This window comes from Protopterus annectens, chromosome 6.part0, assembly GCF_019279795.1.
Source record: "Protopterus annectens isolate FY-2018-M chromosome 6.part0, PAN1.0, whole genome shotgun sequence".
Lineage (NCBI taxonomy): Eukaryota > Metazoa > Chordata > Ceratodontiformes > Protopteridae > Protopterus > Protopterus annectens.
In genome coordinates, this window is record NC_056737.1 from 27190645 (window position 1) to 27205587 (window position 14943).

The 14943-nt window shown below is 43.6% G+C and overlaps 1 protein-coding gene across 5 annotated transcripts in view; it reads right to left on the reverse strand.

The window, feature by feature from the left end:
* Positions 1-14943, reverse strand: part of HECTD1 (HECT domain E3 ubiquitin protein ligase 1) — a 4301832-nt gene that overhangs the window by 3462470 nt on the left and 824419 nt on the right. For all 5 annotated transcript variants that reach the window (XM_044073821.1, XM_044073824.1, XM_044073822.1 and 2 more), the window contains exons 8-9: positions 9736-9999; positions 9569-9645 (exon numbers count right to left, since the gene is read on the reverse strand). In XM_044073821.1, coding sequence (XP_043929756.1) covers positions 9569-9645; positions 9736-9999 — 341 coding nt within the window. The remainder of the gene's footprint in view (positions 1-9568; positions 9646-9735; positions 10000-14943) is intronic.

Here is a 14943-nt window from a genome sequence, read left to right on the forward strand (position 1 = left end):
CAACTACAAGTGGCTAAGACAGTGCCAGAGCTGGCCTGACTAAAGACTCCCAAGAAATACACTTCTTGCAGACTGAGCAATAAAGAAAGTACAGTTGTGTACACTTAACATAAATGTAGATGTTCGAGTGTATTCACTGTTGCAGTCATCACATTTGGGGTTATCTGCTTGCAGTAGCCCTCAGTCGGCCTGATTAACAAAGTCTTGGGTCCTGCGTCGGCTGCTGTCTCATCTTTCGTGACATCAGGTCGTCAGGGGTATAAAACATGCAGCCAAAGCCATTACAACAGTTTTTCTTGACCCAGATGTCAGGTGCCCCCCAAAGGGAAGCAATTAAATATATAAATATGCAAGGATATACCTTCAACAAAAAAGCAAATATACCTAAAAGCTTTTAAGCATAGTAAAGGAAAGTAGAGGTATAGCCAAAAGAAGTCAAGGGGCTGGAGGGAGGGTAACCAGGACTGCAACAGTGAATACACTAACATCTACATTTATGGTAAGTGTACACAACTGTACTATGTTCTTCATGTTCAACTGTTGCAGTCATCACATTTGGGTAGATTCCCAAAGCTAAGGTTGGGAGGAGGAATTTAGATAGCATAAGGGCCAGCTTATAAGGACCTGCAAGACAGCAGTGGCAAAGCCATCTCTGGATTTAGAGAAAATTGGTAAATGATAATGTTTGGTGAAAGTATGTACAGAACTCCAGGTAGCAGCTTCTAAGATGCCCCTGGTAGGGACGCCTCTGAGAAAGGCTGTAGAGATAGATGCAGCCCCGGTTGAGTGGGGTCGGTTCCCCTGTGGGATAGGTTTTCCATGGTGCTTATAGCAGAAATGAATGCAATAGCCTATCAGTTTAGAAATGGTTTGCTTTGAAAGAGACTTCCCTCTGCCCCTGCAGCAAATGCCACCAGCAGTTCAAATTTCCTTCGAGATTTAGTCGTGTCCAAGAAGAATTGAAGTTGTCTGTGCACATTTAAGGAGTGCAGTATCCGTTCCCCTTTGATCTGTGGATTAGGAAAGAAGGTTGGCAAATGAATGGACTAATTAAGAGCCACACTGGATACCACCTTGGGCATGAAGGATGAATTGGTTCTGAGGGACACCCTGTCCGCATGAAAGATGATGAAAGGCTCCACTGCCATAAGGGCATGTAATTCAGATACACTTCTTGCTGAAGTGATTGTTAAAAGGAAAGCTGTTTTCCAAGAAAGAAATTTTAAATATGCAGTAACAGATGACACGAATGGAGGAAGAGTGAGTTTCACCAAGACAAAGTTAAGGTCCCAGGCTGGGGTTGGAGCTCTCCTGGGTGGTCTTAAATTTTTGGCCCCTTGGAGCAAATGCTTGAGCAGTGGATGAGAGAAGAGGGAAGGATTTGCGTTATAATGAGCTGAAATGGCTGAGGCATGAATTTTGATGGAGGAAAGAGACAGGCTCTTGTGAAGCATCTCAGTTAAGTATTGTGAAATCTGAGGTAAATTGGGTGCTGCTGTGCCCTTGAGAGTGGTTCCAGGCACAGAATCTTTTCCATTTTTCAGCATAAGATTTTCTAGTAGTAGGCCTCCTTGCCTCTAAAATGATATCCATCACCTGTTTACTGAGGGATGGTAAAGGAGAGATTAGGTAATTAGCCAGGCTGATAGGCTCAGTGTTGGAAGCTGAGGGTGCAGAATCTGGTTCTCCTGCTGAGACAACAGGGAAGGAGTCTGAGGCAGGTGCCATGGGGCCAACTGTGACACTGCGCAAGAGGGGGTATCAGTGTTGGCGTGGCCAGTCTGGTGCAATCAAAATTGTCCTTGGTTTGTCCTGTTTGATCTTCAGTAGTACTTTGGAGAGCAGAGGCAGAGGGGGGAAGGCATAGACTTATAGGTTTTTCCAGCTGAAGGACAGAGCATGCACTTTCCAAGCTTGTTTGTGGGGAGTCCTTGTGCAAAATTTGTCCAATTGGTAGTTCTGGGGGGAGGTAAACAGGTCTATATCTGGGCTCCCTTCATTTGCTTGTCAACATGTTGAAAATCCTTGGTTCCAGTTTAAACTCGTGTGGGTCCATGAGGTTTCTGCTTAGTCCGTCTGCCAGTGTATTTAATTTCCCTGGCAGAAATTGAGCTTGTAGATGCACTTGGTAGCTCAAGGCTGTGTTCCACAATGCCATGGCTAGTCTGCAGACGGGGTAAGAATGTGTACCCCCCCCCCCGCTTATGTACCACATAACAGTGGTGTTGTCAGTCTTTACCATTAGTTGTCCTGGAAGAATGTGGTCCTTGAAGGCTGTCAGAGCACTCTGTACAGCTAACATTTCTTTTTGATCGATATGCAGGGTGCATTTGACTTGGATTCCATTTGCCCTGAATGCACTTCCCTGCCAAGTGAGCCACCCATGCATAATCTGATGCATCTGTTAGGGTTTGGGCAGCAGTGGGTAGTGTGACTGGTAGCCATTTGTTTTGGTGGCAGGCCTATGCCCACCAAAAGAACTCCAAGCGTAGGCAAGGTATGATAGGAATCATAGCTTCTAGATCCTGAGAATGTTGACACCATATGCTTTTTAGATACCATTGTAGTTTCCTCATATGCAGTCTTGCATATGGAATTAGAAGAATGCAGGATGCCATGAACCCCAAGGCTTGCAGTATTTGCCTTGCAGATAGCAGGGCTTTTATGGCCACTGTTTGAAGTAGGCTGTCAAATGAATTTGCTTCTCTGGCATGAGGAAAGCCATCTGGGAAGCTGTATTCAAGCTTGCTCCCAGGAATATAATTTATTGACAGGGTACCAGGTGTGATTTCTTTTCCTTTATGGTGTACCCCAGACAAGTCAGCACCCTTTGTACAAAAGCCAGAGGAAAGTATGTCCTGGCTTTCTGCCTGAAGTAGACAATCGTCCAGGTATTGGTATATTTGAATATTTCTTTGCCTGCAAAAAATGCAATAACTGGAGCTAGGCACTTTGTGAATACCCTGGGCATAGTAGATAAGCCAAAGGGCAGTGCAGAGAACTGATAGTGCGTGTAGCCTGCTTTGAAGCGTAGGTATCTTCTGCAAGATTCCCTGATTGGGATGTGCAGGTAGGCTACTTTTAAATCTAGTGCTGCCAACCAGGCATCTTTGCCTAGCATAGGAAGCAACTGGTGAAGGGTCAGCATCTTGAACTTTGGAATAACCAGAAAGGTGTTCAGAGTAGACAGGTCCAGGATAGGATGCCATGAATTCTCTTTTCTGGGTACCAGGAAAAGTCTCAAGTAGAAACCCTGTCCCTTTTCCTCTTCTGGTACCAAATGAATAGCCCCCATGCTTAAGAGAGAAAGTACATCGTTTTGGACCTCTGCCCACTGACTTGGGGGTAGATCTGGCCACCCGTTTGGTGTTGGCAACATGTAGAAGTGAAATCTGTATCCCTGAGACACTATAAAACTCATTTGTCCTGGGTAATGAGTTACAAGTTCTCTGCATGAAGAACAGTCTTTCCCCCCAAAGGAGCAGTCAGTCGATAAGTGCTTGGAAGTTCTAAAAAGAAGTCATTGAGACAGCTTACCATGGGGGGGAGCTTTACTACTCCCAGATTTGGAAGTGGAGGCCCCCCCACTGCTTACTCCTGTGTGTACCCTGGGACTGCAGCCTGGGAGCTCTGCTGTATCTGGGTTTGGACTGAGGTGGTCAGGAAGAGGCAGGAAAAGACCAATTCTTGGACGGCCAATGCCTACTAAATCTTGGAGGTTGTACTTGTAAAAAAAATCTAACCGTTTGCATAGATTTAGCTTTTTCTTCCATCTTTTTAAGAACTACTTCTGCCTTGCTGCCAAACAGGTGGCCCTGGTTTAGGGGAGCATCAAGCAATTTTGCTTTAACATGCTCTGGTAGGGACTGCTCCTTAAGCCAAGCATGCCCTCTAAGTACAGACCCAGTTACAGCAGCCCTGCAAAATGACTTGAGAGTCAAAACCACATTGCAAAGTATGTTTTCCATCGTATTCAGCTGAATGCAATAAATCCTGTAAATCCTTATTCTTGGCAAAATCAGGAATCATCATTTTCTGTTTAAGCAATCCAATAATATGCTGCTGATACTTTAACATATGAAACCGGCAGATTAAAGCCCTAATGGCCAAAGTTGCAATAATGTATACCTTCTTACCCCATCAGAGGGGGTAGGATTTTGGGCAGTAGTAGCTTTAATGCCCTTGAGCCCCTGTGCAATGGTCTCGGGATCTGCAGCAGGATTTTTATAAATGTACTTCAGTGTCAGGGACCCTGTAATATCTATCAGGTTTTCTGGGAGCAGGAGGCAGAGTGTCAGGGGCCAAGCTAGATTCTGCAAATGCATCAGCAATGTCTAGTACAGGAGGTATGGCTAAAGGCCTGTGCTAGGGCAGGAGTAAGAAATCCCTAAGCCTCTTTTCAGAATCAGAGAAAACCTGACTTTCCGAATGAAAATGCTCCCTGAGAGTATTCAAGTTTTCACCAAAAGAGAAATCCTCCGGGGGGGGGGGGGGTGTGGAAGCAGAGGGAAAAAGAGTTCTCAGCATCAGAATCCTCATAGGTACATAAGGGTAAATCCTGGCATCAGAGGAAACAGAAAATTCAGAATCCTGACCAGAAGTATCAAATACTCAGTCCTAGGTCTCTTAGAGGGGGAAGGCTGGGTTCTCCTGATTAAAGTAATAAGGTCTTCAGCCATTCTTATTTTTTAGGCATAGAGGCCTGACCATGCGGTCTGGGTGTCAGTTTTCTAGGCATGGTTCGAGATTTTGGCCTTGAAGAAGATGACGTCTGTTTAATAAGCAAGTCAGTAGGCCTGAATACACCCTCAGAAGCCGGTGCCTGCAGAGCGGCTCCGGACCCATCCAAGGTAGAGACATCTGCAGGTTCCACAGTTGGAGCATCTCGCGGCATACCGGACTCCGAATGGGTCTCAGTAGAGGCCTGCGAATCACAAGTAGCGGGTATCAGGGGCTGCGAAAGCGCATCACTGAGTACCAGCGAACTGGCGACTGGCTTAGGAGAAGAGTCGTCAGCAGCTTTGGGCCTAGGCGGCTTGTCTCTGTCTTTATCTTTGTGTTTTTTCAGAATGTCGGTAGTCGGAAGGCTGACCAAAGACATATCAGGATAATTGAACTGAGCACCAAAATATTTAGAAGCATAAATATACCAATGATGGATAGTTCATGGTTTAAATAAGGCACAAAAGTGACTGAAAGGTACGTTGTGGTCAGGGCCTAAGCAAGGAATACAGTACGAATGAAAATCTTTATGAGGTATTTGCTTTCTACAAGTTATGCAATTTACTTTTACTGACATTGGTTAAGAGCAAGAAAAAGTTTCCCCAATGGGGTACTTAGCTTTTAGTTGAAGACTTTGGTTCTGAAACTCGAAAACGAAAATTTCAGGAGTCTACCAACCAGCACTTGCGAACTGCTTCTGCTTTGGGCACCGCATGGCAAGAAAGACTGATGTAATGGCGTCGGCTGCATGTTTTATACCCCTGACAACCTGACGTCACTGAAGAGGCAGCAGCCGATGCAGGACCAAAGACTTTGTTAATCAGGTCGACTGAGGGCTACTGCAAGCAGATAACCCCCAAATGTAATGACTGCAACACTGAAACATGAACAGCAGCAGAGGAAACTGACAGCTGTCTCCACTGTTCAGCAAGAGTAGCAGCAAGGTGGGGAGCAGTGCCTGCATGAACTGGTAAAGCAAGTGGCCATCAAAGTCAAGTTTTGAGGTAAAAATGTTTAGACAGTCCCCAAAAACCACAAAATCTTGCTTCACACACAACTATTCTACACAGCAGCATAGAAAAGTAGTAAGCAAAAAAAAAAAAAAAAAAAAAAAAACAACACATTCTTTGCCACACACAGGCATTCTCAACTGTAACAAACATCCCTTTACATGCAAAGTCCACAAAAAATAACACCTTGCAAAAGGCAAATATATTTTCACAGAGAAACAGTTTTCTTTCAGAAAAATATTTTAATGGAAAGTTTCCCTCGAAGGGAACTTATCTACTGACCATGGAGGAACACTAGCAGACCATTAGCTCTGCGAAACCAGAAAACCAAGTGCACTTCAGTGGCAAGAAAGTTCTAAAGCTTTCTGACAATCCAGCTTCCTTTTATATGGAGTGCTGCTCAAGCTCCTCGCAGAGCACATGGAAGGTGCCCTTAAACTTTGAAAAGCCGGCCAGTTGGCCATATCCTTGGCAGGAAACAAATTAAGCTATTGCGACAATGATCCAATGCTGAAGTTCACTAGGGTTACAAATACGGATTCTCATACCAGCATCTGCTAGTGGCCTTGAATGACTTACAGGTGTTGGGCCCTGGAATAAAGGGAGTGGTAACAATACTGGAAGCATGTTTCTGTAACTACACAAACACTTACGTAACTGCGCATAAGTATTTGTGTAGTTACAGAAACCTGCTTCCAGTACAACACAAATACTAATGTATTCAATGGTAATGAAAGCCCATATTTTACAGGTTTCTGACATTAAACCTTGTTACACTGATGTTATTTGGACAGCAACTTGCCATATCAGGGCTCCCAAAAAATGAACCCTGCACTATAAGGGAAGCATGCGTTTTAGCCAGTATGTGAAATGTGGAGGACAAGAGAAGCAGGCCATCCACTGCAAAAACATGCGCATTTTGAGGGTGGGGTGGTCAGCTGACTATTTCATTCCATGCAGACAACCTCTTTAGAATTAAGTAAATTTGACAGAGAATTACTTTATCCTTGAATTTAGGCACCATTTCTGATGACAGCAGAATTCTGCAAAATACAAAGACCTTGACTTCTTCAAAGTTTAAGATCTCTTCTCTCGTGAACTTTTCTGATGTGGCACATGAGACAAATGAGAAGACTTCAGCATGAAAGGGGCACAGAAGGGAATTATACAGCCTCTGACTACTCAAATATACTGGTCTTGTGTTATGGTTAACCATGCAGACAGACTTCTCTCTTAAACAGTCTTCCAGAGGGCAGCAATCTGACTACTCTTTAGGGAGTCTGCTACTGCCACCCTCCAGCTAGAGCACTGTAATGTGTTTGATTTTTAATGAAAATGTCTGCCTTTGTGTGGATGATCATTCTGGAATTACCATGCCGACATTAGTTCTTACAAGATTTTTTGATTTTCTGCTTTTGACCCCTTATGTACCCAAACTACAACAGACTCCCACACATTTCTGAGTTAGAGGTACAACACCATCAGCTACTCTATCATTCAGGATCTCTCTGTCTGTGGCACAATGCACCAAGTTCACTTAAAAGTAAAAAAAAAAAAAAAAAAAAAAAAATACTCAAACTCAACAAAATCACTACAGCACAAAAGAGAAAGATCAGTTGCAATTACTCATAACAGAAGACGCTCAAATTCTTCACTGCCGCAGGGGTTGCATCCTGGCAAGGAAAGAGCAACCAGCCAAGCCTTTATCCACTGCCACACTATCATTGCTGGCTGCATAAGGAGGAAGGGTATATGGCATGACACTGTGCCACTGTAGCCACTTGAAAATTAAGCTTAAATTTTAATTCATCTAGTAGCTTTTATAGTATGTTGTTTATCATGTCTGCAAGTTCATGCTGAAAGGGTAAACACACAGGAAAGATTACATATCCATTAACTGAAAAGGTGAAAGACACGTGCTTCCCAAAACAACTCAGCACTCTCAACACCTGCCAGACTGATGAACTGGAAAACAATGAGATGTAGGAGACTCCCAGGGCAACCATAACAATGACAGTCAGTGACCTGAGTTTATACAACAGTTCCAATCCTTAGGAGGTGAAAGTATTTTATCTGGTCTCCCTGGAATTGGTGCTATAACATCATGCACTTAGTATTCTCAAGAACAGAAACCATCTTCTCTGCAGAAGCACTCAGGATGGAGATCAAGGGGGGTTATCAAAAGGCACCCTGCAAATTCCTTCTCTAAAATAACTGGAGCTCTAAAAGCCATCCCTCTTTTCTCCATTCTCTATAATCTTCCTGAATTAATGAGTGGCCCAGGAAAGGGGGAAGAAGATAATCTTTCTCATCTCTATTATCCAACCTTCATGGAAGAGATTCCAGAGAGACACCAGTGTACATCCTTTTGGATAAGTGCTTTTATCATCTCCCTCACAGGGGAGCATTACTGAGAGGAAGCAATGGCTAAAGAATAGCCAGACATTGATTCAACCTTGTCACTGTTTATCTGAGACTCTGTTTCTGATGAGAACAGACAGATTCTGCAAGAGTAAAGACAACAATCTCACACTCAAGCACAGCAAAAACGACAACACTTGGAAGAGTGCTGTGGGCAGAGATGCTGAAATGAAGTTCAATAACCTGACCCAGACTTCAAGGGCTGAGAAAGCATCCATCAGAAATATCAGTGATTACAGTCATCAATTACAGCGTTAATTTGGTAGCGCTCCAAGAGAACGTCTGTGGTCCTGACTCTACTGATCAAGTTGCCACATCAATCAATCACTGACGCCATCTGCAGATTTTTAACTGGTATGAACGATCTGGTGACAAGTCGGTTGCTGTTGAAGAAATCATAGTACAGCAAGACAGAGAACAAAGCCAATCCCCACTTACAACAAGACTGCTTTCATCTTCTTGTACCTAATGTTCACAATAAACAAGTGAATATGCTGCATCTGGAAGTACCTAATAAACCAGGTGAATGATGGTCTACAGGAAAAAAAAATACTTAAATTCTACCTCACAGAGAAGAAAAACTGCAGGCAAAAAGTCGAGGTTTCTAGCTTTCAGCATTAGCCATTGACTTAGAAACACCAAACTCACTACAGAAGCACTCACTTAAGAATAGGCGTTTTGGTAGAATGGTGTTCATGTTTCCTCTTTTGTGGGATTTTTTTCTTTTCGTCTACTTCACTGCTTAGGTTTGGGAAACTTAGGAACTTGATTCTTAGACTCTGGAGGAGTACATGCCCCCCCACCCCCATGGGATTCAATTTACCCTAGGAAACAGGCTGAGGTAAGATAGAAGTGTGAAATGAATCCCACGTCTCACTCCCAGAAGCTGTGACCAGCCATCTCTTGACATAACTCACGAAAGAGATCCAGTGCTGATTAAAATCATGGGCTGGTCTCTCAAATGATTGGAAAGGGGGATTACAACTGACCTCACAGACACTCAATGACTGTACTCCAGTCACAGACAAAGGTATCAACTACGATGGCCCTTTATTAGTAAATCTGATGGTCACACTAATAATGCCCTGTGCCTTTTTTAGGCAATGAATGTGGAAACCATCAAAATACATAAGGAGACAGTCAAAATAAAAAGAAAGGAGCTGGAGAATGAAGAGGTCTGCATGTTCCATAACATTGGCACAGAGAAGATGCATGGGGCTCAATGAGGCATGCCCTTTTGAACACGGAAACTAAACAAGTTTCAAAAAAGCTGTAATGGGGTACTGGAGAAAATCATTTAATTGTTCCATTTGCGGAAGAAAAAATTTCACTGCACAACACCACTTTCTGGAAAAAAGTTTCTCATATTTTCATTGCTGCAAACCTCAAGTTAGACCTTCAAACAAAGATCTTACCTTCTGCTTTGTTTTTTCAAGCTTGGATTTCAACTTTCTTCCTCTTTTCCCAGTCCAACCCGTCACAAATTCTGTTCCTACACAGGAAGAAACATTTTAGGAACTTCCTTCATAAAAGTGTAAAGCAAAGTACAAATATGTTGCATAGTACCATCTGATGTAATTACCTAAAGATGTTTCAGCAGTAAAGGAGTGCTTAGTTCCTCGGTTGGACTCGAACACAAAACCAGGAAGATCTTCTCTCAGAATAGTTGCCTGTTGACCATCTGAGTTATGAATAGCAATTTCGCCCTCCTTTAAACATGTAAGTGACCAGTTCCCCACAGTAAGTTTTGTAGGTCCTAGTGTGGACAAAATCGGCTGACTTGCAGTAGAAGGTTTTACTTGACTACGAGCCCTTTGCAGCTTCTCCAAAAACTCACTTCGGCTCTCTGAAAATATTAAAAATATTTTTATTATTCATGTATACTACAAACACAAAAACTTCCATGAAGTGTATCAACCTTATAACTTACAACACTGGAAAAAAGAAGTTATGTACCATACCATTATGTTACATCTGTGTTGTCCATTTTCATTCAGTCCTCAATGAATGGGTTCAGATCTGATCCTTGGATCCGATTCGGCCGCTTTCTAAAGATTCTAGGATCCGAATATCAAGCTCCTCCCTTACCCAAAATGCACCTGACCAGTACAACACCTCAGATCGAATTTGCTGCTTGTATACACACTACACTCAAAATATAACAATGTTATGGCAGGAAAATGATGTCAGAAAGATCAGGAGCTCAAAAGCAACCATGGTTCCTTATCAACACTTCAGTTAGGTGTCTCCCCCAAGGACAGGGAAAAGGAAGAGGGAAAGGTGAGATGAATGAAAATGGACAACACAAATAGAATGTTATGATGAGCACATAACTTTATCTGATATTTTCATTAGTTCCTCAACGAATGGGACAGAGTCCCCAGCTACAGTAACCTTGGGTGGCCCTCATGGAAGGGATGTTCTGCAGCACCAAGGAACCAAAGGCAGCTCTATTTCTGGAAATAATGTCCAATTTGCAATGCACAATAAAAGGTACAAGTACTAGACCACATGAAAGCTGCACAAATATCAACACAGGCTCTATTCCAAAAGGATGCTGATGTAGACACTGACCTGGTTGAATGTGCTTTTTTGTTGTTTCGTTAACGCAATACCTTTTTTCAAGGAATTAATATAGGAAATTACAATCCGTTATCCACTGGCTAAATGGATAACAGATTGTAATTTCTTATATTTGTTCTTTGAAAGGTATTGCATTAACGAAACAACCAAAAGTGAGTTTTAAAAATTGGTCTTCCCAATCATTTATTAGCAAAACAGACAAATGAATGATCAGTTTTTCTGAATTCCTTGGTCCTGTGAAGATAAAACCAAAGTTGCCTATGTATATCAAGAAGATAAACGGTGTAATTCTCCTAGGTTTCCAAATATGGGGAAGAAAACCAGCAGATTAATAACCTGGTTGATAATGGTTTTGGAGGCAATTTTTGGTAAGAAGGAAGGATTTGTGCATAAACTAACCCTGTCTTTGTGAAACATCAAATATTGTGGCTTGGAAGACTATGCTTGGAGGTCAGATATCCATTTTGCATAACGTATAGCTACCAGAAAATCAGTTTTCCAAGAAAGAAATTTGAGATCCACTTTAGCTAATGGTTCAAAGGGGGAGAGTAGTAAGGTTTGCAAAACCACAGTGAGGTCCCAAAGGGGAGTAGGGTCCTTTACTGGCAGTCTAAGAAAGAAGGTACCATTAAGAAAGGCCTTACATAGTTTGGCTAGGATTTTTTGAACTGGGCAGGAAAGTCTAGAATGTCCAGCCATCATCGGAATTGGAGAAACCATGTGGTCAACTTGAGGCCTGCAATATCGGAGTGAACTTGCCCTGACAGGTGAGGAAGGAGGTGTGGACTGGGGTCCAGCATCCAACGGGGTTGTACTAAATGAAACCAAAGGAAAGGGAAACCGCACTAGTTGAGGCCAGAAAGGAGCAATGAGGACTACTCTACTCATCAACTGAAATGCTTTCTGAAGAAACCTGGGGATGAGAGGCATTGGAGGATAAGCAAAAAAGAGACCAGAGGGCCAAACATGGATTAGAGCATCTCTCGGTGACTGTTCCTGAGGTGGGATAAGGGCAAAGAACCTGGTGTATTTTTTGCTGAGGGGAGATTAAATAGGTTGCTGCAAGCCTGACACACTGTGTGAAAGATCATGTTCGCCACTGATTTAAGAGACCACTTGTGAGACATGAGGACAGTCCTGCTGAGTTTGTCCACTAGTGTTGGATTTCTCCAGTATATGCATTGCTACAAGAAAGCTGTTGAATGAGATTGCCCATTGCCACACACTCATTGCTTCTCGACAAAGGTGGTAGGATTTGGTTCTCCACCATTTGTTGATGTACGAGACTACGGAAATGTTATCCATTTGCATTGCAATAGTCCCTAGAGGAAGAAAATTCTGAAAGGTCTACAGTGCTGGAAGCACCACTCATCTCTAGAACATTGATATGCAAATTGCACTCTTGTGTGGACCATGTGCCTTGAATAGTCCCATCCCTAGTAATGTCCCCCCTTCCACCCTAACTGGGGAAGCATCCGTGGTCAACATGGCACTGGGGGAGGGGGATAAATGGATGACCTTGATCGATGATTTCGGAGTGGTTACCTGGTTGGTGCAGTAAGAAGCCAGTCGTATAGAGGGGAAATGCTCTGAATCCAGTGAGCTGCCACCACTGAAATGCATTTGAACACCCTGGTGACTGTGGTAAGACCAAAGGGCAGGACTCTGAACTGATAATGACTGGCTCCCAGCTGGAAGTGTATATCACTTGGAGTCCCTGCTCATTTTGATGTGACAGTACACAATGAAGATCAACTGAGCACATCCAGTTGTCCTTCTGAAGGGGCAGAATTGACTTGAACCGTGACCATCCAGAATTTGGAATTTTTTTACAAACTGATTCATATAGCTTAGATTCAAAATAGGTCTCAGGTCTCCTGTCTTTTTTGGCACCAAAAAGAACCTTAAGTAAATTCTGGATCCTATTTTGTCTGGTGGGACCTCCTGGATGACTCTTGTCCACCAACATGGTAATTTCTTCAATTGCTAACTCCCTCTAATTGGGTGGAACATTGGGGGGAATTTTCCTTGGTTTTACTGGAATTTGTAAAAAGGGAATGAAATATCCTCTAAATATGATCCTTTGCACCCCAAGATAGTTTGTGATGGCTAACCAGGAATCATGGGGTAAGGATAAGCACCCCTCAACTGCCTCCAAAGAGGGACAGTTGGGCAACCTCTCAACAACACTGAAAGGATCAGTCTGAGAAGAAAACTCAAAATTTTCGGTTCTCCGGACACCCTCAGCCGCGTGGGTGACTTCTAACAGTGTAGTTATTTCCCCTGCTGCCTTTGGGGGAAAATTCCCCACGTGACTCTTGTAAAGGACCTTGAGTTTTCCTGAACCACATTTTCTTACCACCTCACTGGGTCCTCGAAAAGGGTTTCAAGGTAGAAAAGCAAATTCTAACAGCAGACAAGGTCTTTCCATCCAGTTCACTGCGGAAGGGAGTCTTTTTCATTATAGGCCCAAACAAGGATGATCCATCAAAAGGAACACTGATGAATAATGCCTTGAAGGGTTCCATGAAATCGCACTATCACATCTAGGCATGTCTTATGGACATGCCTGAATCAGCTGCTCTCGAGGTACCCTGCCTGGCATGCGAGATCAGCTTCATGGACAAGCTTATCAATTGTAGGGTGGCCACTTGAGGAAAAAAAAATCTGTTCCTCTAGAGACACTGGTGCAGAATTAGAGACACCCTTTATCAAGTTCTTGTATAATCTGGTGAAATATGCCGGGTAGTTCAGCGATTACAGGGCAAATGTCGCTGACTCATACACATTTCCCAAACATCTCCACAGCCCTAGACTCTGTCAGGGGATGGACAGTGGAGCTTTATTCGGCAAGCTCCCTTTTGGTGGCTGCCTCAACAACCATGGCATCTACAGGAATCCCTTTTTTCAGTCCTACCTGCAGGGGCACTTAATATTTTGTCGGGACCTTTTGGAATAGGTTCCAACGAGTATGGCTCCTTCCATGCCCTGTAGGAGACGAGATCTATAAGCTCATCTGCACAGGTGGTAACCGAAGATGCAGACAGGCCAGACCCAAAAGATTCCACGAACACAGAATCCTGCTGGTAGGGGTTTGGGAACACCAACCACATTTTTGGCGAAGGATCTCTAAGATGTCTCCAAATAAGACTTCTTAGGGTGGAGATACAAGGGAGCCTTCCTCCTCAAAATCTGTCTTCTGTGAAGGATTCCTGTGAGGAATTAAAGAGCCTCCTCTTGCACGTTCTCTTCAGAGGGACTTCCTCAGTGGGATGTTCCATGGAGATAGTGGAAGAGACTGGAAGCTCCCTGGATGGAACTGCTTGAAAACTCTTCTGGACTGGATATCTCCGAGGTGTAGGATGTGAAGCCTCAAACACAGGATTCAGAGGAGTAGGGTACAGATCTGAAGAAGGGAGAGTTGACACTACTCTAGGTTGAGAGAAAACCCTCTCAAACACTTCAGAGCCAGAGAGGCTAAGGACAACTGCATCAGAGCAAAGGCTGCCAGAGCAGACAACCCACCCCCCAAACTTCCTTAAACCCCATTACAAGGAAGGAGAAGGGGGCCAAGCTATCAGGCACCGAAGCACTGAGGGGAAGCGATGGTTCCAAACACTTCAAAGTCAAAGTTTGATAATTGAACACAATACCAATGCTTCGGCTTCGAGAGCAGTCGTGTTCTAATGTGTCAGAGCCAATCAGGGACGTAGCCAGAGTAGAGGATGAAACAACCTTCGATCCGATAATTCGACTCCCAGGGATCTTGGTCCAAGGACTCCAAACCAGGTGGTTGGCTCGAAGGATGAGTAATTACAAGGTGAAGAGAGGGTTGGCAACTCGGGGATCAGGTGAGGGATGGATCAGGCAAAACCCCGATCTGGATATCTGTTCTGAGGAATTTCATCATCCTATCCACCTGCGCTTCGGAAAGACTACAGGAAGACCTAATGGAGGAGGATGTGGAAGGTGGCCTTGAGGACTACTTTTGTGTTTCCTGCAAAAGGGGGTACCTCAGTCTTGCAGACACCGGTTTGGGAGACTATCAGTGAGCAAAGAAATAGAATAGACTGTGTTGCATCCAAAGGTTTCAGATCCAAGATTTTAGAAACCTTTTTGGGAGGTACTACAGTAAACGTATGTGGAGAAGTCCAGGCAGGAGCATGCTTACAGTGCTCCCTGGCTGCCTTTGAATTTTGGGAGAGGG